We start from the raw sequence: 22,502 nt of genomic DNA, 5'->3' as shown, positions 1-22,502 counted from the left end.
TGGGCATTTATTTTAAAATATGAATTTAGAGGGTAAATATAATACACTGTGGAAATGCAATAGGTTTTCTTAATATTAACTTTAATCATATTTTGCTGAATTCATTTAATATTTCTAATATTTTTGTGTATGTGTGGAATCTTTAGGGTGTTATACATATACAATCATATCATCTGCAAACAGGGATAAGTTTACTTCTTTCTTTCCAATTTGGATGCCTTTTATTTCTTTTTCTTGCTTAATTGCTCTGCCTAGAGCTTCCAGTACTATATTGAATTGAAATGGTAAAAGTGAGCCTCCTTGCCTTTTCTCATCTTAAAGGAAAATCTTTCATATTTTCGCCATTAAGTATGATGTTTGCATTGTGTTTTTCATGTATGGCATTTATTATCTTGAGGCAGTTCCCATCTGCTCCTTGTTTGTTGAGTATTTTTTATCATGAAAGATGTTGAATTTTGTCAAATGCTTTTTCTTCTCCAGTTGAGATGATCATGTGGCTTTTCCCCTTCATTCTGTTGATATGGCATATTACATTGATTGATTTTCATGTGTTGAGCCATCCTAGCATTCTAGGAATAATTTCCATTTGGTCATGGTTTTCAATCCTTTTTATATGCTGATGAATTGTTTGCTAGTATAATGTTGAGGATTTTTGCATCAATGTTTATAAAGGATATTGTTCTGTAGTTTCCTTTCTTGTAATGTCTTTATCTAGCTTTGGTGTCATGGTTACACTGGTCTCATAGAGTAAGTTCAGAAGACTTCCTTCCTCTTCAATTTTTTGGAAAAGGTTGAGAAGGATTGGTATCACTTCTCTTTTAAATGTTTGGCAGAATTAACAAGTGCAAACATCAGGTCTAGGACTCTTCTTTATTGGGAGATTTTTGACTACTGATTCAATCTCCTTAGTAGTCATAGTCAATTCAGATATTCTATTTTTTTATAATTAAGTCTTGGTAGGTTTTGTGTTTATAGGAATTTGTCCATTATATCTAAGCTATCCATTTGTTGGCATAAAATTATTCATAGAACTCTCATAATATTCTTTTTCCTGTAGAACTAAGTGATAATGTCTCCACTTTCATTTCTGATTTTAGTAATTTGGATCTTTCTTTTTGCTTAGTCCATCTAGCTAAGGGTTTGTTAATTTTCTTGCTCCTTTTTTTTTTAATTAATTTTTATTGGAGTATAGTTGCTTCACAATGTTGTGTTAGTTTCTGCTATACAGCAAAGTGAATCAGCTATACGTATACATATATCCCCTCCTTTTTGCATTTCCTTCCCACTTAGGTCACCATAGAGCATTGAGTAGAGTTCGCTGTGCTATACAGTAGGTCTTCACTAGTTATCTGTTTTATACGTAGTAGTGTATATAGGTCAATCCCAATCTTGCAATTCACCCCACCCCCTCCCCCGCTCTTGCTCTTTTTGAAAACAAACTTTTGGTTTCATTGATGTTCTCTAGGAATTTCTCTTCCCTATTTTTTATCTCTGCTTTAATCTTTATTATTTACTTCCTTCTGCTAGTTTTGGATTTAGTTCTTCTTTCTCTAGATCCTTAAGTTGTAACATTAGGTTGTTTATTTTAGAGCTCTCTTCTAACTTCTAACTGAAGAATAATTTACCTACAAACTAAATTAGTTCCAAGTGCATCACATACGGATTTGATATTCCCATACATTTCAAGATGATTACCATGATAAGTCTAGTTACCATCGTCACCATACAAAGTTATTACAATTTATTGACTATTTTCTCCAGGCTGTACGTTTCATCCTTTTACATTTCTTTTGTAACTGGAGGTTTGTACCTCTTAATCTCCTTCACCTATTTCACTTCTCCTCCCTCTGGCAACCACCTTTTTGTTCTCTGTAACTGGAGTCTGTTTCTGTTTTGTTATGTTTCTTCATTTGCTTTATGTTTAAATTGCACATATAGGTGAAATCATGCAATATTTGTATTTGTCTGACTTATCTCATTTAGCATAATACTCTCTAGGTCCATCCACGTTGTTGCTAATGGCATGATTTCCCTGTTTTCATGGCTGAATTCTATGCCATTTTGTGTGTGTGTGTGTATACATACATACATCTAATTTAACAATTTAAAACTTCATATATACATGAATTCATATATACATGAAATTCATATATGAAATTCATATATGAATTATATATATATATTTAATCCAGTCATTCTATTTAAGGGCAGATAGTTTGCTACCATATCTTGACTATTTTCAGTAATGCTGCAATGAACGTAGGGGTACATATACTTTTTTGAATTAATGGTTTTCTTATCTTCATAAAAATACTCAGAAGTGGAATTGATGGATCATATGGTAGTTATATTTTTATCTTCTTGAGGAGCCTCCACACTGTTTTCCAAAGTGGCTATACCAATTTACATGACGTTCCTTTTTCTCCACTTACTCACCAACACTTGTTATTTGTTGTCTTTTGATCACAGCCATTCTGATAAGTGTGGGGTGATTACTCATTGTGCTTTTGATTTGCATTTCCTTGATGATTAGATGTTAAGCATCTTTTTGTATGTCTAGTGGCCACCTGTATATCTTCCTTGGAAAAATGTCTGTTCAAGTCCTCTGCCCATTTTTAATTTTTTTTTAACTTTTGAGTTGCATGACTTCCTTGTGTATTTTGAGTATTAACATTCTATCAGATATATCATTTGCAAATATCTTCTCACATTTCATTTTGTTGATAGTTTTCTTTGCTGTGTGAAAAGTGTTTACTTTGATGTAGTCCCATTTGTTTATTTTTTGTTTTTGTTTCCCTTACAGAGGGGACAGATCTGAAAAATTATTTTTAAGACTGATATCAAAGAGCATACTAGCTATGCTTTCTTCTAGAAGTTTTATGGGTTCAGGTCCTACATTTAAGTCTTTAATCCATTCTTACTTTATTTTTGTATGTGGTTTGAGAAAGTAGTCTAGTTTGATTCTTTTGCATGTATCCATTTTCCCAACACCATTTATTCAAGAGACTGTCTTTCCCCCATTGCATATTCTTGTCTCCTTTGCCATAGATTAATTGACCATATAAGCATGGATATATTTCTGGTCAATCTATTCTGTTTCATTGATCCATGTGTCTGTTTATGTATCACATTGTTTTGGTTACCGTAGCTTTGTAGTACACTTTGAAATAAGGGGATGTGATAACTCCAGCTTTGTTGTTCCTCAAAATTGTTTGGTTATATGGGGTCTATTGTGTTTCCATACAAATTGTAGAATTATTTGTTCTAGTTCTGTGAAAAATGCCACTGGTATTTTGATAGGGATTGCATTGAACCTGAAGATTGTCTTGGGGAATACGGTCATTTTAACAATATTAACTCTTCCAATCCATGAGCATGGTATATCTTTCCATTTTCTTCTGTCATCTTCAATTTCTTTCATTGTGTCTTACAGTTTTCCAAGTAGAGGTCTTTTACCTCCTTGGTTGACTTTATTCCCAGGTACTTTATTCTTTTGATGCAATTACAAATGGGATTGTTTTATTAATTTTTCTGACTGCTAGTTTGTTTTTAGTGTATAGAAACACAACAGATTTCTGTACATTAACTTTTTATCCTTCAACTTTGCTTAATTGATTATTTAGTTCTAATAGTTTTTGGTGGCATCTTTAGGATTTTCTGTATATAGTAGCAAATCATCAGCAGACAGTAACAGTTTTACTTCCTCCTTTCCAATTTGGATTCCTATCATGTATTTTTCTTGTTTGATGCCTGTGGCTAGGACTTCCAATACCATGTTGAATAAAAGTGGTGAGAGTGGGCATCCTTGTCCTGTTCCTGATCTTAGAGGAAATGCTTTCTGCTTGTTACCACTGAGTATGTTATTTGTGGGCTTGTCATATATGGCCTATATTATATTGAGGTATGTTCCCTCTATATGCACTATGTTGAGAGTTTTTTTTTTTTTATCGTAAATGGATGTTAAATTTGTTAAAAGCTTTCTGCATCTGTGAGATAATCTATGATTTTTATTCTTCAATATGTTAATGTGTTATATCACACTGATTGATGATATTGAACCATCCATACATCCCTGAAATAAATCCCACTTGATCATGGTGTATGATCCTTTTAAAGTAGTTTTGAATTTCTTTGCTAATATTTTATTAAGCATTTTTGTAGCTATGTTCATCAAGGATATTGGTCTATAATTTTCTTTTGTTGGGTGTCTTTGTCTAGTTTTAGTATCAGGGTGATCCTGGCCTTTTAGAATGCATTTGAAAGTGATCCTTCCATTTATATTTTTTGAAATAGCTTGGGAAGGATAGGTGTTAACATTTTTAACGAGGTATAGTTGATTTACAATATTATATTAGTTTCAGGTGTACAACATAGTGATTCAAAACTTTTATAGATTATAATCCATTTATTGTTATCATAAAATATTGGCAATATTCCCTGTGCTATACAATGTATTTTGAGAAAGATAGGTATCAACTCTTCTCTAAATGTTTGCTAGAACTCACCTATGTGACTTTAGTTTGTTGAGAGTTTTTTTTATTAGTGATTTAATTTCATTACTGGTAATTGGTCAGTTAATATTTTCTATTTCTTCCTTGTTCAGTCTTAGGAGATTGTGCATTTTTAGGAATTTGTGCATTTCTTCTGGGTTGTTCATTTTATTGCCATATAGTTGTTCATAGTAAACTTTTATGATCCTTTGTGTTTCTGTGGTGTTGGTTGTTATGTTCTTCATTTTGATTTCTGATTTTATTGATTTAGGCCCTCGTTTTTTCTTGATGAGTCTGGTTATAACTTGTTTATCTTTCAAAGTATCAGGTCTTCAATTCACTGATCTTTTCTAATTTTTTTGTCTCCATTTCATTTATTTCTGCCTTGATCGTTATGATTTCTTTCCTTCTACTAGCTTTGGGTTTTGTTTGTTCTTCTTTTCCTACTTCCTTTAAGTGTAAGGTTAGGTTGTTTAATAGAGATTTTTCTTGTTTCTTGAGGTAAGTTTGTATTGCTATAAACTACCCTCTTAGAACTGCTTTTGCTGCATCCCATAGATTTTGGATCATTGTGTTTTCATTTTCATTTGTCTGCAGTGTTTTTTTTTTTAATTCTTCTTTGATTACATCAGTGATCCATTGGTTATTTAGTAGCATAACGTTTAACCTTCACATGTTACTGTTAATACTTGACTTCTAGTCTCATGTCTTTGTGGTCAGAAAACATGCTTGATATGATTTCAATTTTCTTAAATTTACCAAGGCTTGTTTTGTGGCCTAGAATGTGATCTATCTTGAAGAAAGTTCCATGTGCCTTTGAAAAAAATGTATAATACATTCTTCTGCTTTGGATGTAATGTTCCATACATATCTATTATGTCCATCCAATCTAATGTACCATTTAAAGCCAGTGTTTCCTTATTGATTTCCTGTCTGCATGATCTGTCCATTGATGTAAGTGGGGTGTTAAAGTCCCCTACTATTATTGTGTTGCTGTCAATTTCTCCCTTTATATCCGTTAAATTTTCCTTATATATTTAGGTGGTCATATACTGGGTGCATATATATTTAAAATTGCTATATCTTCTTCTTGAACTGATCCCTTGATGTTTATGTAGTGTACTTCTTTGCCTCTTGTAGCAGTCTTTGTTTTAAATTATTTTGTCTGATATAAGTATTTGTATCCTGGCTTTCTTTTGATTTCCATTTACCTAATTCTCTGTGTTTATTTCTATATACTAGGTAGTTCAGTTATGTTTCTCAATTTTGGAGAAGTGGTCTTGTATAGGAAATGTCCTACATGGCCCAGCAACATATTCCCCTCTGTTCACTATACCCATATGCTCTAGTGTTGTCCCTTATGTGGGTTGCATAGGCTCTTTTGTTGTGGCAGGGTCAACTACTGGGGAACACTGATAGGCAGTGCTGGCTCCAAGGCTGGTTGGCTGCCAGGCCATGCCTCATGCAGAAACTGATGGCCCACTAATGGGTGGGGCTGTGTCTTGGTGCAGCTGTCTGCATGGCCCAGGGTCTCCTAGGGCTGGTATCGACCTGCTAGTGGGCAAGACTAGGTCCCAGTGTGTCTGGCTGTTCAGCCCAGTGCATCCTAGGGCTGGTGCCAGCTAACTGGTGAGTGGATAAGCCCCCAACCCTAATAAGCTAGGGAGACCCTCCCAAAATGGCAGTTTTTCAAGCACCACTGTCCTCATGGTAGAATGACCTCCCTCTCTGTTCCCAGGAGGAGGCCAGTTGCTTCCTTCCTCTTTAGGAGGCTCTCCAAGATCAACAAGTGGGTCTGACCCAGGCTCCTTTCAAATTACTGCCTCTGGCTTGGGTTTCAGAGTGTGTAATGTTTTGCATTTTTTATTGTAAGCATCTATGGCTTTAAAGTTCCCCCTTGGCACTGCTTTTGCTGAATTCCATAAGTTTTGGTATGTTATATTTTCATTTCCATTCATGTCAAAATGTATTCTAAGTGCCATTTTGGTTTCTTCTTTGACTCACTGGTTGCTTAAAAGCAATTTAATTTTCAATTTTAATTTTCACTATTTTGATAATTTTCCAATTTCCCTTTTGATTTTGATTTTTAAGTTTGTCCAGTTGTGGTCAAAGAACATACTTTGTATATCTCTCTTTTTAAATCTATTGATTAATTAATATTTAATTTTTAGACTGACATAATTAATTAACCTAGCATATTAATACATAATAATTATGTATTATTTATTATGTCATTATGTTATGAAGAATATTAATTTGTGTTTTTCATCTGTGACTTAACATATGGTCTCACCTGGAAAATGTCCCATGTGCACTTGAGAAGACTGTATTCTGTTGTTGTTAGGTAGAATGCTCTGTATATATCTGTGAGATCTAGTTGGTATTGTATTGTTGAAGTCCTCTACTTCCTTACTTATCTTCTATCTAGTTGTTCAATCCATTATGATGAGTGAGGTATTGAAATCTCCAACTATTATTGTAGAAATGCCTATTATGTAGAAATGTGTGCTTTTCTCTTCAGTTCTGTCATTTTTTCTTCATATATTCAGGTGGCCTCACATTAGATGCATAAATGTTTATAATTGTTATATCTTTTTCCAGTACTTAACACTTTTTAATATATAATGTCCTTCTTTGTCTCTTGTACACTTTTGGTTTAAAGTCTATTTTGTCTGAATTAGTATAGTCATTCCTGCTCTCTTTTGGTTACTATTAGCATGGAGTATCTTTTCCCACCCTTTCACTTTCAACCCACTTGTGTCTGTGGATGTCATGTCAGTCTCTTGTAGACAGCATATAGTAGGATCATGTGTTTTTATGCATTCTATCAATTTCTGTCTTTTGATTAAGAGTTTAATCCATTTACAATTAATATAACTACTGACAGGAGGTACTTATTTCTGTCATTGTACCATTTGTTTTCTCTATGCCTTATAGCTTTTTTCCCCCTCATTTCCTGTATTACTGTTTTCTTTTGTGTTTAGTTGATTTTTATAGTGATATGTATAAATTCCTGTATCATTTCCTTTTGTATCATTACATTCTGTAGCTATTTTGTTTGTGGTTACCATGGGGATTACATTTAACATCCTACAGTTATAAAACTCCAATTTGAACTTATACCAAATTAACTACAAAAACTGTAGCTTCAAAACACCTTTACAGCAATGCTAGCTTTCGTAATTGTCCACACATTTACTTTTAGTGAGATCTTTATTTTTCCACACAGAGTTGAGTTACTGTCTAGTGTCCTTTTATTTCACCTTGCAGAACTCCTTTGAGTATTTCTTGCAGTTGAGGTCTAGTGGTCACAAACTCTCTTGGCTTTTATTTCTGAAAAGGTCCTAATTTCTCCCTCACTTCTGAAGCACAGTTTTGCTGGATAGAGGATTTTGTTTGATAAGGTTTTTTTTCTTTTAGCACTTTGAGCATATCTGCCCACTGTCTTGGGGACTCTGAGTTCCTAATGAGAAATCTCATAATCTTATTTAGGATCCCCTGTATGTGATGATTTTCTCTCTCTCTCTCGTGGCTTTCAGTATTCTCTCTTTGTCTTTTGAAAGTTTGATTATTATGTGTCTTAGTGTGGGTCTCTTTGAGTTCATCTTAGAGTTCATTGAGCTTTTGGCTTATTTATTTCACATCTTTCATGAAATTTGGTAGTTTTCAGCCATCATTTTTTCAAATATTCTCTCTGCTCTTTTCTCTGTATCTTCTCCTTCTGAGAGTCCCACAGTGTATATGTTAGTATGCCTGTTGGTGTCCCACAGATCCCATAGGCTCTGTTCATTTTTCTTCATTTTTCTTTCTGTTCCTCAGAGTCAATAATTTCCTTTGTCCTGTATTCAAGTTCTCTGATTCTTTCTTCTTTCTGCTCAAATGTGCCTTTATTTCCTCCAGTGAGTTTTTAATTTCCATTATTGTACTTTTCAACTCCAGAATTTCCTTTAGGTTTTTTTCTAGGTTTTCTGTCTCCTAATTGAGATTTCCATGTTTTACACATATTTTCTTGACTTTCTAGATTTCTTCCTTTAGTTCTTTAAACATCTTTAAGGCAGTCATTTTTTCTTTCAAATTTTATTGAGGCCCAAGGCCCATGGGGCTTAGGCAGGAAGCCTCCCTGCAGGCAAAGGAGGAGCCAGTGGAGAGGCATTATTTGACCTTTTCTGGAGGCACTGGTTGTTGGTGTGGCCACATTTCTTCTTGTGGCAGTTGGCAGCATGGAGATGCAGGTGAGCATAACTCTTGTGGCAGATCATTTTGTAGCAATGTATTTTGCGGCAAGCTTGTGGAGGGAAGGCTCAATGATGCCACCCCACAGGCAAAGCACCAAGTGCAAGGTGGATTCTTTCTGGATATTGTAGTCTGAGAGAGTGTGGTCATCCCCCAGCTATTTGCCTGCAAAAATTCAATGATGTTGGGGAAGCAAGATGTCCTCCTTATCTTGGATTTTAGCTTTGATGTTTTCAGTGGTGACACTGGGCCTGACCTTGAGAGTGATGTTCTTGCTTGCAGGGTCTTCATAAAGATCTGCATCTCTATGTCTGCAACTCAGCCCCCTCACTGAAAAAAGATCAGGCAGCAGAACGGGCATTCATTGATTTACTGCTAAGAGTGCCTTCACGAGACAGTTATTTTAAAGTCTTTGTCTAGTAGGTCTGCCATCACTTCTCTTTCAAGGACAATTTCTGTTGATTTATTTCTTCCTTTGAATGGCCCATACTCTCCTGTTTCTTTGTATGCCTTGTGACTTTTTTTTTTTTACTGAACAGAACATTTGAATCTAATAATCTGGTAACCCTGGAAATTAGATTTCCCCACTTCCCTAGAGCTTGCTCTTTTATGTTATTTTTTATTGTTGTATGGTGTCTCTGTGTTGAAGATCAGCCTGATGTATAAACTGAAGATTATCTCAGGTCTTTCCTGAGCCTTTCCCTGGGCACGAACAACCACTTTCTGATTTCTCCTGAATTTGCAGTTGCTTTTGAATGTTCTAGTGTTTAATGTCTGGCTTCTGAAAGGGGAAAAAGCAAAAAATGAAGTGGGGAACAAAGCACACTGGATATTTAAGTCCCCTAAAAGTTACTTCAGCCAGGGTGGAAGGGGCTTGCAAGAGTGAGGGTAGGTGTGACAACAATGGCTTGCCACCTCTTTGACTGATTCTGTGATCAGAAGCAGCAATCAGTGATAAGAACACAGATCTTCATATTTGGAGGACAGGGTCCTTTTTGACCACCCAGGCTCCCACAGGCTACTTGTAGGCTGCTCTGGGAACACATGCACAGATCCTTGCCATACTGCTGTGAATGGGGATAGGTAGTTGCCACTGTGCTAAGAACAGAAGTTGACCATAATAAGTCAATTTAACCTGTTCAAGTCTTTACCTGGAAATTGCAAATCATCAACAGAGCCCAGAGTTCCAAAATAGTGACATCAGGCAGATTCTACCAGTGCAATTGTTGTCAAGGTGGGGAGACAGATTCCTGGTGCCTCTTAACTTGCCATCATCCCAGAAACACACATTATAATCTAGAGTCAATGAGTGAGCCTTGGGGGAAAAGTCAGCTGGAAGCAGGTACAGTATTCTTTAAATTGATCAATTAAAAATAATGGAACATTCAGTGAATATTTATATAGAGAGAGCCTGCTAGGTATTTTGAGGGATACCAAAAGTTCAATACATAGACTCTTCTTAAAGAAGTTGTATCCTTCTCGAGAAATACAAGAGAGGCATCAAAGCAAAATAGTAAATGAGAAGAAGTATCAAATAGATAAAGTCACTCACAATCATTACAATGAGAGTTCAGGAGGAGGAGAAGGTACTGTGAATTTAAATCATCAGAGAAGATTTCATCAAGTAGGAGTATTCCTGAGCTACTCCTAGGAATGTATAGGCATACCTTGGAGATACTGCAGGTTCAGTTCCAGACCACTGCAATAAAGCAAGTCAAATGAATTTTTTAAATATGTTTACACTATACCATAGTCTACTAAGTGCACAATAGAATTATGTCTAAAAAATGTACATACGTTAATTTTAAAATACCATATTGCCAAAAAATGTTAACCATAATCTGAACCTTCAGCGAGTCATAGTAGTAACATTAAAAATCATTGATCACAGATGACTGTAACAAGTATAATAATAGTAATAAAGTTGAAATATGTGATATTTACCAAAACGTGACAAGAGATACAAAGTGAGCAAACACTTTTGGAAAAATGACACAAATAGACTTGCTCGATTCAAGGTTGGCATACACCTTCAATTGTTAAAAACTCAATAAAGTGAAGAGCAATAAAATAAGATATGCCTGTATTTTGATCTGAAGAATATTAATAGGACTTATGACTTACCTAGTACCTAGAATATTAATAAGAGTTACAACTTACCTAGTACGTTGTGCCAGATGCCAACTCATCCAGTCCTCAAAACAATCCCATGAGGGATTATCCCCTATTATCCCCCTTTTCATAGATGAGGAAACTGAGCAAGAGAAACTTGCTTAAGGGGATTGCCCAAGCTCAAATAAGAAGTCAGTCTTAGAGCTGGAACTTGAAGCCAGGCAAAAGCAGGGAGACACTGGAGGAGATGTGACTCTTTAAGAAGGATCCACTGAATAATAGCAAAATATTTATTCTTTTCAGGTGTACATAGGACATTCTCTAATATCATATTTTAGGCAATAATTTTTAACACATTTCCAAAAAACTGAAACTATTACCAGCATATTACCTGATCACAATGGAATGAATGTATTCATAGAAATCAAAACAAGGTATATGTAAAATCCCCAAATATTTGAAAACTATGAAAGACACTTCTAAGTAACCCATGAGTCAAAGAAGCAGTCACAAGCTCTAGGGCCTGACCTCTCTTCTCAGTCCTTACTGAGGAGAATGGTGTGAGCAAAAGTGTAGAAGTGAACGTGTGATACATTTGCCAGAGATAGCAAAGGGGTTACACTGACAGGCATGATAGTAATTTAGACATTTTGCTGTAGGCCAATGTATGTCCACATGCAGAAACTCTTTATTTGGTTGTGTTGCAGATTTAGCACATCCATTATATTTTAAGAAACTTCTCTCTCAAATTACTATAGTGCAGAAAAACAACCATATAAAAATTTTTTTCATTATTATGCACATCTTGTAATTGCTAAAGAACATAATAACTTTTCTTTTCTCATTTAGTTTTTACATGATTGGATCAAGAATTCTATATTGTGAAATTTCTGGAAATAATGTGATATGGGGTGATAATCCCCCATTATGTGAAAGTAAGTATATTCTCTCTTTAGAACATAGAGCAGCAGTTCTCAAACTTTTTGGCCTGGGGACCCCTTTATGCTTTCAAATTAACATAGACACCAAAGAGCTTCTCTTTATATGGGTTATGTCTTAATATTTATTTATTGGAATTAAAACAGAAAAGTTTTTAAAATAATTATTAATTCATTTTTAAGAAGAGTAACCTCAATACATGTTAATATATGCAACATATTTTTATGAAAAATCAAAAGTTTCCAAAACAGATAGTGAGAATAGTGGCATTGTTTTACACTTTTGCAAATTACTTTAATATCTGACTTAAAGGAAGAGATGTGGATTCAGTCAGTTGCAAAATCACATCATTTGAAGCCTCTGGAAAATTTCACTGTATGCTTATAAGGATGAAAGTGAAAAATGACAGTAATACTCAGTATTAATGTGAACAACCAATTTGTGAATAGAGATATTTATAAATCATAAAGCATTTCTCAACTAGCACTGAGTTATATTTTTAATCACAAGTGTATTTTAGCATTAAATTGTCAGCCTCTTTCATGATGATGAAAACAAAACTTAGCAGATAAATATGTGTATTTCATATCTTATATAGATATTTCAGAAAACAAGTTTTATTCTAAACGTTAATTTCTACATTAATGGTTTGAATTTTGGATAATACATTTTCACATAGAGACGTTCTTCTAAATGGACATTGGATTCACAACTAGCTTATATTAATCATATGTTAATGAATTCTTTGAAGGCAGTTCATAGGACTTTGCTAATGCTGTCCTAATCTTTTACCTTTACTTCATGTCCTTCTTTCCCCCTTTTTAAGGGATTTTGTGTACAACACCTAGAAACATAACAAATGGAAGAATCACCAATTACAAGGACGAATATGAATATAATGAAATAGTAACTTATAGTTGTAATCCTTCAGATGGACCAGATGAATATTCACTTGTTGGAGAGAGTGTGCTTGTTTGTGTTGATAGTGACAGATGGAGTAGTGACTCTCCTCAGTGTAAAGGTAATAATATTTCCATTTACTTCCTCCTGTATTTGTAAATACTGTGGAAACACTTCATAAATACTTTTACCTACAAGTAAAAGTATTTATGTACTTGCTCCTCCTGCTAAACTGACTTCTAATTAATTTAATATTGTTCAAATCAAATTAAAAGATAGTTCTAGTTGTACAGTTCCCCATACGTCAGTCCACATGTCCTTGGCATTCCAATTTATACATCATGAACTACTGTGTATATGCATGAGTTAAGACTGTTTATTTGTTTGTTTGTTTGTAAGCATCAGAAAACTCAACACACACTGTCTTAAAAAATAAGAAAATTTTACTTGTATTATAAGACATCTGAGAGTTCTGGCTGCAGGAAATGGTAAAAGACTAACCCTCTCACCGATCAGATTGTTAAACTATGGCCAAAACTTATTTAAATAACAATGTTTAATGAATACAGAGTGACCAAAAGCAGGGAGACACTGGACGAGATGTGACTCTTTAAGAAGGATCCACTGAATAATAGCAAAATATTTATTCTTTTCAAGTGTACATGGGACATTCTCTAATATCATATTTTAGGCAATAATTTTTAACACATTTCCAAAAAACTGAAACTATTACCAGTATATTACCTGATCACAATGGAATGAACGTATTCATAGAAATCAAACCAAGGTATATGTAAAATCCCCAAATATTTGAAAACTATGAAAGATACTTCTAAGTAACCAATGAGTCAAAGAAGCAGTCACAAGGGAAATTAGAAAGTGTTTTGAACTGAATAAAAATGAAAAACAGCATATCAATATATCAAAAGTTGTGGGATACTGAAAAAGTATTGCTCAGAAGGATATTTATAGTATGAGATACTTATGATAGAAAAGTAGAAAAGTCTCAACTCAATCATCTAAGCTTCTACCATAAGAAACTAAAAAAGAAGAGCAAATTAAACCCAAAACAAGAAAACACAAGGAAATAATAAAGTTAGCAATCAATGAAACTGAAAAGAGAAAAAAAAACAGAGATAATCAAAGAAATCAGCACGTGGTTCTTGAGAAAATTGATAAAATAGATAAACCTGTAGACAGTCTGACAGGAAAAAAGAAGATACAAATTACCAACACAGAGAGTGAGAAAGGGGACATCATGAAATATCCTGTGGACATTTGAAAGATAATGAGGGAATAAAATGAACCACTCTATGCCTATACATTTGACAAATTAATCCTTCTCACAAAGAGTACTGCAGACCCCATGTCCTCAATGGGGAATTCTACCAAATATTTAAGGAATAAATAATAGCAGCTCTATACCAAGCCTTAAGAAAACACAAGAGGAGGGAATACTTCTCAACTCATTTCATAAGGACAGCATTGCTCTGATGCCAAAACCAGATAGATGTACAACATAGTGATTCAGCATTTACATACATAAAAAGATGATTGCCATGATGTCTGGTTCCCATTTGTCACCATTTAAAGTTATTACAGAATTATTAACTATATTCTCTATTCTGTATATCATAACTTCATGACTTATTTATTTTATAACTAGAAGTGTGTGCCTTTTAATCCACTTCACTTATTTTGCCCATCCTCCCAGCCACCTCTTCTCTGCCAATCACCAGTTTCTTCTCTGTATCCATGAATCTGTTTCTGTTTTGTTTTATTAGTTCATTTGTTTTGTTTTGTAGATCCCACATATAAGTGAAATAATATGGTATTTGTGTTTCTCTGACTGATTTATTTTACTTTGCATAATACCCTCTAGGTCCATCGATGTTGTCTCAAATGGCAAGATTTCATTCTTTTTATGGCTGGGTAATATTCCATTGTATATATACCACATCTTCTTCCATTATTCTATCAGTAGACACTTAGGTTGCTTCCATGTCTTAACTACTGTAAAAAATGCTATAATGAAAAAAGGGCTACATAAATCTTTTTGAATTAGTGTTTTGCTTTCTTTGGTTTAATACCCAGAGGTAAAATTTCTGGGTCATATGGTAGTTCTATTTTCTCCCAGTCTATGGTTCATTTTATTCATTCCTATATAGTGTCTTTTGAAGCAAAAGTTAACTGTTCTTTAAATGTTTGGTAAAATTCACCTGTGAACCCGTGTCGTCCTGGATTTTGTTTGTTGGGAGTTATTTGATTACTGACTCAATTTCATTACTGGTAATTGGTCTATTCAGATTTTCTATTTCTTATTGACTCAGTATTAGGAGATTGTATGTTTCTAGGAATTTATCCATTTCTTCCAGGTTTTCCAATTTTAGGTGTATAATTGTTCATAGTATTCTCTTATGATCCTTTGTATTTCTGTGATATTGGTTGTAACTTCTCTATTATTTCCAATTTTATTTATTTGGATACTTTCTTTTCTTTCCTGATGAGTGTGGCTATAGGTTTGCCAATCTTTTTTTAATCTTTTCAAAGAATCAGCTCTTAGTTTCATTGTTCTTTTCTATTGTTTTTACTCTCAATTTCATTTATTTCAACTTTGTTCTTTATTATTTTCTCCTTCTACAAACTTTCAGGTTTTTTTTTTTTTATAGATGTAGGTTTAGATTGTTTACTTGAGATTTTTCTTGTGCTCACGGTAGGCCTGTATTGCTATAAACTTATCTCTTAGAAAGGTTTTTCCTACATTGCATAGATTTGGAATGCACTGTTTCCATTTTCATTAGTATTAAGATATTTTTTATTTCCTTTTGTTTTTTCATTGACCCATTGATTGTTTAGTAGCATGCTGTTTAGTCTCCATGTGTTGGGTTTTTTCCAGTTTTCTTCTTGTAGTTGATTTGTAGTTTCATACCATTGTGATTGGAAAAGATGCTTGATCATAGATTTAAATGTAAAACCTAAACTATAAGACTTACTAGAAGACATAGAAAATATTTGTGACTTAGCAAAGATTTCTTCAAAAACCTTAAAAGCATTATCCTTTAAAGAAAAAAAATTAACTAGACTTCTTAAAAACTAAGAACTTCTGCTCACAAACACACTGTTTTAAGAAAGAAGAAAGAGCCATAGACTGGGAGAAAATATTTGCCAAGGACATTTCTGAATGGATTTCTACCTGTGATATATAAAGAACTCTCAAAACACAGTAAGAAGAAAACAACCCAATTTACAAAAAAAGGGGCAACATATTTGCATAGACTTGTTTCACCAAAGAAGATATGCGGATGCCAAAGAGCACATGAAAAGTTGATCAATATCATTAGTAATAACAGAAATGTAATTTAACAACACAATGCGATATCACTAAACATCTATTAGAATGGCTGAAATTAAAAAGAAAAATGAGCAATACCATGTTTTGATGTGGATATGAAGTATTTGGAACTCTGATACATTGCTGATAAGAATGCAAAGTGGTATGACCATTTTGGAACACAATTTGGCAATTTCTTATACAGTTAAGCATACACTTAATGTACAACTCTGCAATCCAAGTAAAATGAAAACATGTACACATAGAAACCTGCATGAGAATATTCATAGCATGCTTAGTTGTAATCATCCCACACTGGAAGCAACCCATATGTCCTTGAACTGGTGAATGGAGGAAGAACCTTGGTACATCCATACAATATAATAATACTCTGCAATAAAAGGGAGTATCCTTCTAATCCATGCAACAACAGAAATGAATCTCAGGAATGAATGCATTGTACTAAGTGAAATAAGCCATACTCAGAGAAAGTGATCCCAGTATGACATTCTGGAAAAGCAACACTGTACGGATAGAAAATTGATCAATGGTAGGCTGGGTGAGGAAGACAGTTAGAGGTATGGGGAGGGTTGATTACAAAGTAGCATGAGGAAATTTGGGGAGGTTATGGAAACATTCTATTTTTTTTGTGATACATAAATTATTTGTATGTATTAAACATCATACACTTGTACACTTAAAAGTGTTTAATTATACGTAAATATTATCTAGTAAACCTAAATTAAAGAAAATCATTAGTGCAATTATCAGCAGTTTAGCACAACAGAGAAAATAACAGTGAACCTGAAGTCAAGACAATACAAACCCAACATGATTTGAAAAGAAATATTAAATGAGAGAGAGGAGAGAAACTTATACACCTGTGGAAGAATAGCAACCAGTACACATACATGTAATTGGAGTTTCAGAAAGAAAGAACAATATAGACAATTATTTGGGGTTTTTTTTTGTTGTTGGAATATTTTTGCTTTTCCATGTTGTGATAGTTTCTGCTGTACAGCAAAGTGAATCAGTTATACATATACATATATCCACTCTTTTTTAGATTTCCTTCACATTTAGGTCTCCACAGATCACTGAGTAGAGTTCCATGTGCTATACAGCAGGTTCTCATTAGTGACCTATTTTATACATAGTAGTGCATATATGTCAATTCCAATCTCCCAATTCATCCCACCCACCGCTTCCCCCCTTGGTAACCACAAGTTTGTTCTCTACATCTGTGACTCTATTTCTGCTTTGCAAATAAGTTCATCTGGACAATTATTTGAATTTGATCTAAAACAACAACCACAGAGGTCCAGGAAATTCAGTGACCCTAGCAGGATAAATAAATTTTGAAAATTTACCAAGAAACCCTCACTAACCTAAAAACAAAAGAAAAAGCAGCCAGTGAGAGGGGAAAAGAACATATTACATTCTTCCTTCCTCACCCCAAAGGAAGAATGACAGCTGACTTCTCTTAAGGAACTGTGGAGATGAGAAGACAATAATTTCTGCTAATGTGCTGGAAGAAAAATAAAGCACTTATCCTAGAATTCCCTGTCAAGGAGAACTCTTTCAAAACTGAAGGTGAAGTAAATAAAAACAGTTTCAGATAAACAAAAGCTAAGAGAATTTGTCATTAGCCAACGTGAACTGCAAGAATTGATAAGTTCTCCTGGCTGAACAAAAATGATATCTGATGGAAATTCAGATCCACAGGAAAAGAGAAACCCTCCTTCTGGTTTAAAAAGCTATATATTGGCGTGGGTCCCGGGCGCCATGGCTTCTGTGGGGGTGTCTGTTGGCCGGCAGGACAAGGATGCGCTGCAGCCACCCTCAGAGCCGCCGCTGCCCGAGACGAAGCCGCTGCCGCCTCCGCAGCCGCTGCCGCCGGTCTCCGCGCCGCCGAGGCCTCCATCCCCGGCCGGCGTGAAGGCTGAGGAGAACTGCTCCTTCCTCCCTCTGGTTCACAACATCATCAAATGCATGGACAAGGACAGCCCTGATGTCCACCAGGACCTGAACGCCCTCAAGACCAAGTTCCAGGAGATGCGCAAGGTGGTCAGCGCCATGCCTGGCATCCACCTGAGCCTCGAACGGCAGCAGCAGCAGCTGCACCGCCTCCGCGAGCAGGTCCGGACCACGAACGAGCTCCTGTAGAAGTACAAGAGCCTGTGCATGTTTGAGATCCCCAAGGAGTAGATGAGCTGGCCTCCGGGACGAGGTGGGCACGGGCCCCCTGCCTCCAGCCCTGTGGAGGGGGTCTCTGATACTGCCTGCTTAGCTGAACGTGGCCCTGACTGCGGAGCCGGTGTGCTTGCTGGCTTCCCCGGGCGTCCTTGTGTCCTGTCCCCAAGGTCCAGATGCATAATGACTGTGCGCCTGCTGCCGGAAGGAGGAGGGCTCCTGAGGCTGGAGGGGCGGGGCCGCGGCCCGGCCTTCAGGCTGGGCTGGCAGATCCCGGGGCAAAGCAGGAAGGGAGGCGGCTGCCTTCTGCCCCTCCCCTCCGCTCCCGGCCCAGGTGGTGGGTAGCCAGGTAGCCAGTGCTGAGTGAGCAGCAGGGTGCGTGGAGTCCACTGCATAGTTAGGCCTGCGCTCACATGCGAGGGTTTAGGATAGAAAAAGGCCTTGGGAGACCGGCACTGTTCCTAAAGACTGGAGGGTGGCTTTTTGCTCTGGAATAGTTGTTTCCTTCTGTGTTTGAGGGTGGGTGTCACTGTCCGTGGGCTGCCCACCCAGGGCCCTGCCGGCAGCCCCGCCTCCAGGTTTCTGCCTCCCACGTGTGGGTGGATGGCAGAGACTCCTGCTCTTCTGTCTCTTGTCACCTTCAGGCAGCTCGTTGAGCCATTTCATGTCTAAGAATGGCCAGACCACCTCAGACCATGTGGTCTCACCGGCCGTGGTCTCCAGGTGAACAGACCCTTCTTCCAGCTTCTCAGAGTCCTGTTCCTGGTTTAACCACGACTTCCCCTCTGGCCTTCTCACTGCGTGCCAGCAGGTGGTCATGATGTGCTTTTCGCTCTGAGCCACGGTTCTAATGGCCCCTCGGGGTGGGGAGAACTGGACCTGGCAGTCATGCGGCCAAGGCCTGGTTCATAGATGCTTATAAACACCTTTGTTTCTCCTAGACGGACGTTGTGTTAGTGTGACCAGACTGAGGTAAGAGCACCTCTTTCCTTCACCTCTGAAGGATGCGGGAGAGGTGGCTGAATATCATTTAGATCTAGAAATGGGCTCATAACCTGTGCTGACCAAGTCGGGGGCTTAACAGCTGCCTGCAAGTTGGCAGGAATGTAGGTTGAAGATGTTCTGAGCAGGGGTTCTGTCCATGTCTGCCGGCAGCCACCTGTCAGGTGTGCAGGGTGGTGTCAGGTTTCAGCAGCCTTGGCCAGAGGCGCAGGCTCTGAATTTAAGTGGGTGTCACCTGTTAGACCAGCTCTACCGTGGGGCTGTTATCAACTGAATCAGTTATTTTCTTGACGTTTCAGAGTAGTGTGTGGGCTGGTTTTAAGGCTCCGACCAAATACTATGGGACACGAAGCTCAGAAATACCAGGCGGCTGGGCTCGCCCGGAAGGCTGCGGCGGACATGGGCTCCTCATGGGCCTCTCCTGTGCTCCAGAGTTGTGACTTGTGACACTTTTCAAGCGTGTGATTAAAAGAACTTGTGCTCTGCTGTCAAAAAAAAAAAAAATAGCTATATATTATCTACCCTCAACTATTGCTCAGATTTAATCTCATAAGATGTTCTCTTGAACTCACTGCCCAGCCCAGCGTTTTTTTGTTTTCTTTTGTTTTTTCCAAATTCTTCAAAACCCATTAGTAGATCCTGAAGTCAATCTAGAGGGTCTGTCATGTAATTTACTTCTGAAGAAGTAGAGTAGAATGGGAAATACCAGAGTACACTGGTGTGAGGGCTAAGTATTAACTTTTAACATTATCTCAGGCCTGTGTGCTTGTATACTGGTTTACAACTTAAAATATGTTTCTTGATCTCTGGGTTGCAGTCCAAAATATTTGGAAAACCCTCCCCTAACTCCACTGACCTTTGTATTTCTTGAACACCCAAGTTCCTGTGTGTTGTTGCTACCTGAGAACTTTCTTTTTCATATATTTTCATGGCTTGCTTCTTTTCAACTTTTAAATTTCAGCTCAAGTATTACCTTCTCAAAAAAGTCTATGCCGGGCTTCCCTGGTGGCACAGTTGTTGAGAATCTGCCTGCTAATGCAGGGGACACGGGTTCGAGCCCTGGTCTGGGAAGATCCCACATGCCGCGGAGCAACTAGGCCCGTGAGCCACAACTACTGAGCCTGCGCGTCTGGAGCCTGTGCTCCGCAACAAGAGAGGCCACGATAATGAGAGGCCTGCACACCGCGATGAAGAGTGGCCCCCGCTTGCCGCAACTAGAGAAAGCCCTCGCACAGAAACGAAGACCCAACACAGCCAAAAATAAATTAATTAATTAATTAATTAATTTGGAAAAAAAAAAAGTCTATGCTATCTTGCTAAAAGAGCAAGGTCCTGTAATTAGTGTCAGCATGACCTTAAAAAAAAATCCTACAGCTAAAGAGTATCAAAAGTCACTTTTGAACTTACCCTGAATTTGTATCTGATAGTGAGACCTTTCTCAAAACTTGTCAGTACTGGGAAAAAATGTAGAAAAGCCAATAAAGTATAATAATAGTCTGTTTTTGGTAGAAAAACATTATTAGATTTCTCTAAATCTGTTTTCCTGGAATTCAAATGAACAAATACAGTCTTTTTTTTTTTTTTTTTTTTTTTTTTGGAATTAACATCTTGCCTTTCACCTTTTGCTTCTTTCTTCCCACTGGAAATTATTACTTTGCACTAGGTTTATGTTCCTATGTGAAAGCAGCTTTCCAGCTTTCCATTAATTCTGGAATTTCTCCACTTTTCAGTGGTCAAATGTGAATATCCAGTTGTCGAACATGGAAAGATGGTATCAGGATTTAGAAAAAAATTTTACTACAAATCTCAAGTTGCGTTTGAATGTAACCAAGGTTTTTACCTTCATGGCAGCAACACAATTGTCTGTGGTGCAAACAGTACTTGGGAGCCCAAGATCCCAATGTGTACTAAAGGTACAAATGGTGTCTTTCTCCTTTTTGGTTTTTTTAAAATATTTTATTTATTTGACAATAAATTTCAATTTACAGAAAAATTGAAAAGAAACAATTTTAGTACGTATATCTGTCTTGGATTCATTTCCATGACAGATGCATGACTTCTAATTCATAAAGAAATCTGCTGTTTTGATTTTTCTCTTTTTATAGGATATTAGCATGTTATGTACATCACACAGGTGTATAAATTTCTCTTGTTTAGCATTCTTACATGTAAAGTGGATAGCAAACATTTTTCAGTGTAAATTAAAGCATGTAAATTTTTACCTAAATAAGTACAAAAAGCATAATTCATATAAATGAATAGGAGGCAATAATATCCCAAGCAATAATTCCCAAGTAATTAAATGAGTTTATATTTTTTGTTTTCCAGAGCCGACTACTGCCACTACGAAGCCTCCAATTTCCAGTGCCTCAGGTTTCATAAAGTCCTGCTTATATATTTCAATATCCTTTAAATTCCTTGTGATTTTTCATACTCCTTTAAATGTCTGGTGATTTACACTCACTATCATTTTTATTAAAAAAAAAAGGAGGAAGAACACATTTATAGCCATTGTAGTTGTTATACTTGGTGAGTCTAAAATTATTTGCCATAGTCCACAGAGATAAACAGGTGTGTAAACTTGGTCAAGTTATATAACTTGTTTACTTACATGTATAATGATTTAACGCCTCCCTCACTGTGCGATAGTAAAGTTACAATGGAATACATTTAAAGCACTTAGTACAGTGCTTGCCATCTAGAAAGCCCTTAAAAGTAGTTCATCTGATTTACAGTTTCAATGGAATTAATATTAGTGTAGAGGAAGGTCCATGGCTTCTGTTTTTTAACATGTATGTTTTCTGAGTCATCAACATTGCTATTTTTATTCAATTTAAGAGATCTGTTGACACATTTACAGGGTATAATCCAGGTCCAGGACTATGTTTCATTTTCCTGACAACAACCAGTTTGATTCTTTTTATATAGTACACTTTTTTTTTTAACATCTTATTGGAGTATAATTGCTTTACAATGTTGTGTTAGCTGCTGCTATATAACAAAGTGAATCAGATATATGTATACATATATCCCCATATCTCCTACCTCTTGCGTCTCCTTGCCACCCTCCCTATCCCACCCCTCTAGGTGGACAAAAAGCACGGAGCTGATCTCCCTGTGCTATGTGGCTGCTTCCCACTAGCTATCTATTTTACATTTCGTAGTGTATATATGTCCATGCCACACTCTCACTTCGTCCCAGCTTACCCTTCCCCATACCTGTGTCCTCAAGTCCATTCTCTACGTCTGCATCTTTATTCCTGTCCTGCCCCTAGGTTCTTCATAACCATTATTTTTGTTGT

General features: G+C 36.5%; 2 protein-coding genes and 1 pseudogene across 2 annotated transcripts in view; 2 read left to right on the top strand and 1 right to left on the bottom strand.

The window, feature by feature from the left end:
* Positions 1–21,313, top strand: part of LOC103016259 (membrane cofactor protein-like) — a 37,020-nt gene extending 15,707 nt beyond the window's left edge. Inside the window, exons 4-7 of the mRNA XM_057528118.1 lie at positions 11,685–11,770; positions 12,601–12,795; positions 20,931–21,113; positions 21,306–21,313. Coding sequence (XP_057384101.1) covers positions 11,685–11,770; positions 12,601–12,795; positions 20,931–21,113; positions 21,306–21,313 — 472 coding nt within the window. The remainder of the gene's footprint in view (positions 1–11,684; positions 11,771–12,600; positions 12,796–20,930; positions 21,114–21,305) is intronic.
* LOC103014017 (ubiquitin-60S ribosomal protein L40-like) lies at positions 8,594–9,026 on the bottom strand (annotated as a pseudogene).
* On the top strand, positions 17,791–18,171 carry LOC130707596 (mediator of RNA polymerase II transcription subunit 9-like). The gene has a single exon (XM_057542892.1). The coding sequence runs from the start codon at positions 17,791–17,793 to the stop codon at positions 18,169–18,171; it is 381 nt and encodes a 126-aa protein (XP_057398875.1).
* Positions 21,314–22,502: the final 1,189 nt, after the last annotated feature.

This window comes from Balaenoptera acutorostrata, chromosome 1 (genome assembly GCF_949987535.1).
Source record: "Balaenoptera acutorostrata chromosome 1, mBalAcu1.1, whole genome shotgun sequence".
NCBI lineage: Eukaryota > Metazoa > Chordata > Mammalia > Artiodactyla > Balaenopteridae > Balaenoptera > Balaenoptera acutorostrata.
Note: the sequence above shows the minus strand (reverse complement) of the source record. Positions and strands in the feature narration are given on the sequence as shown.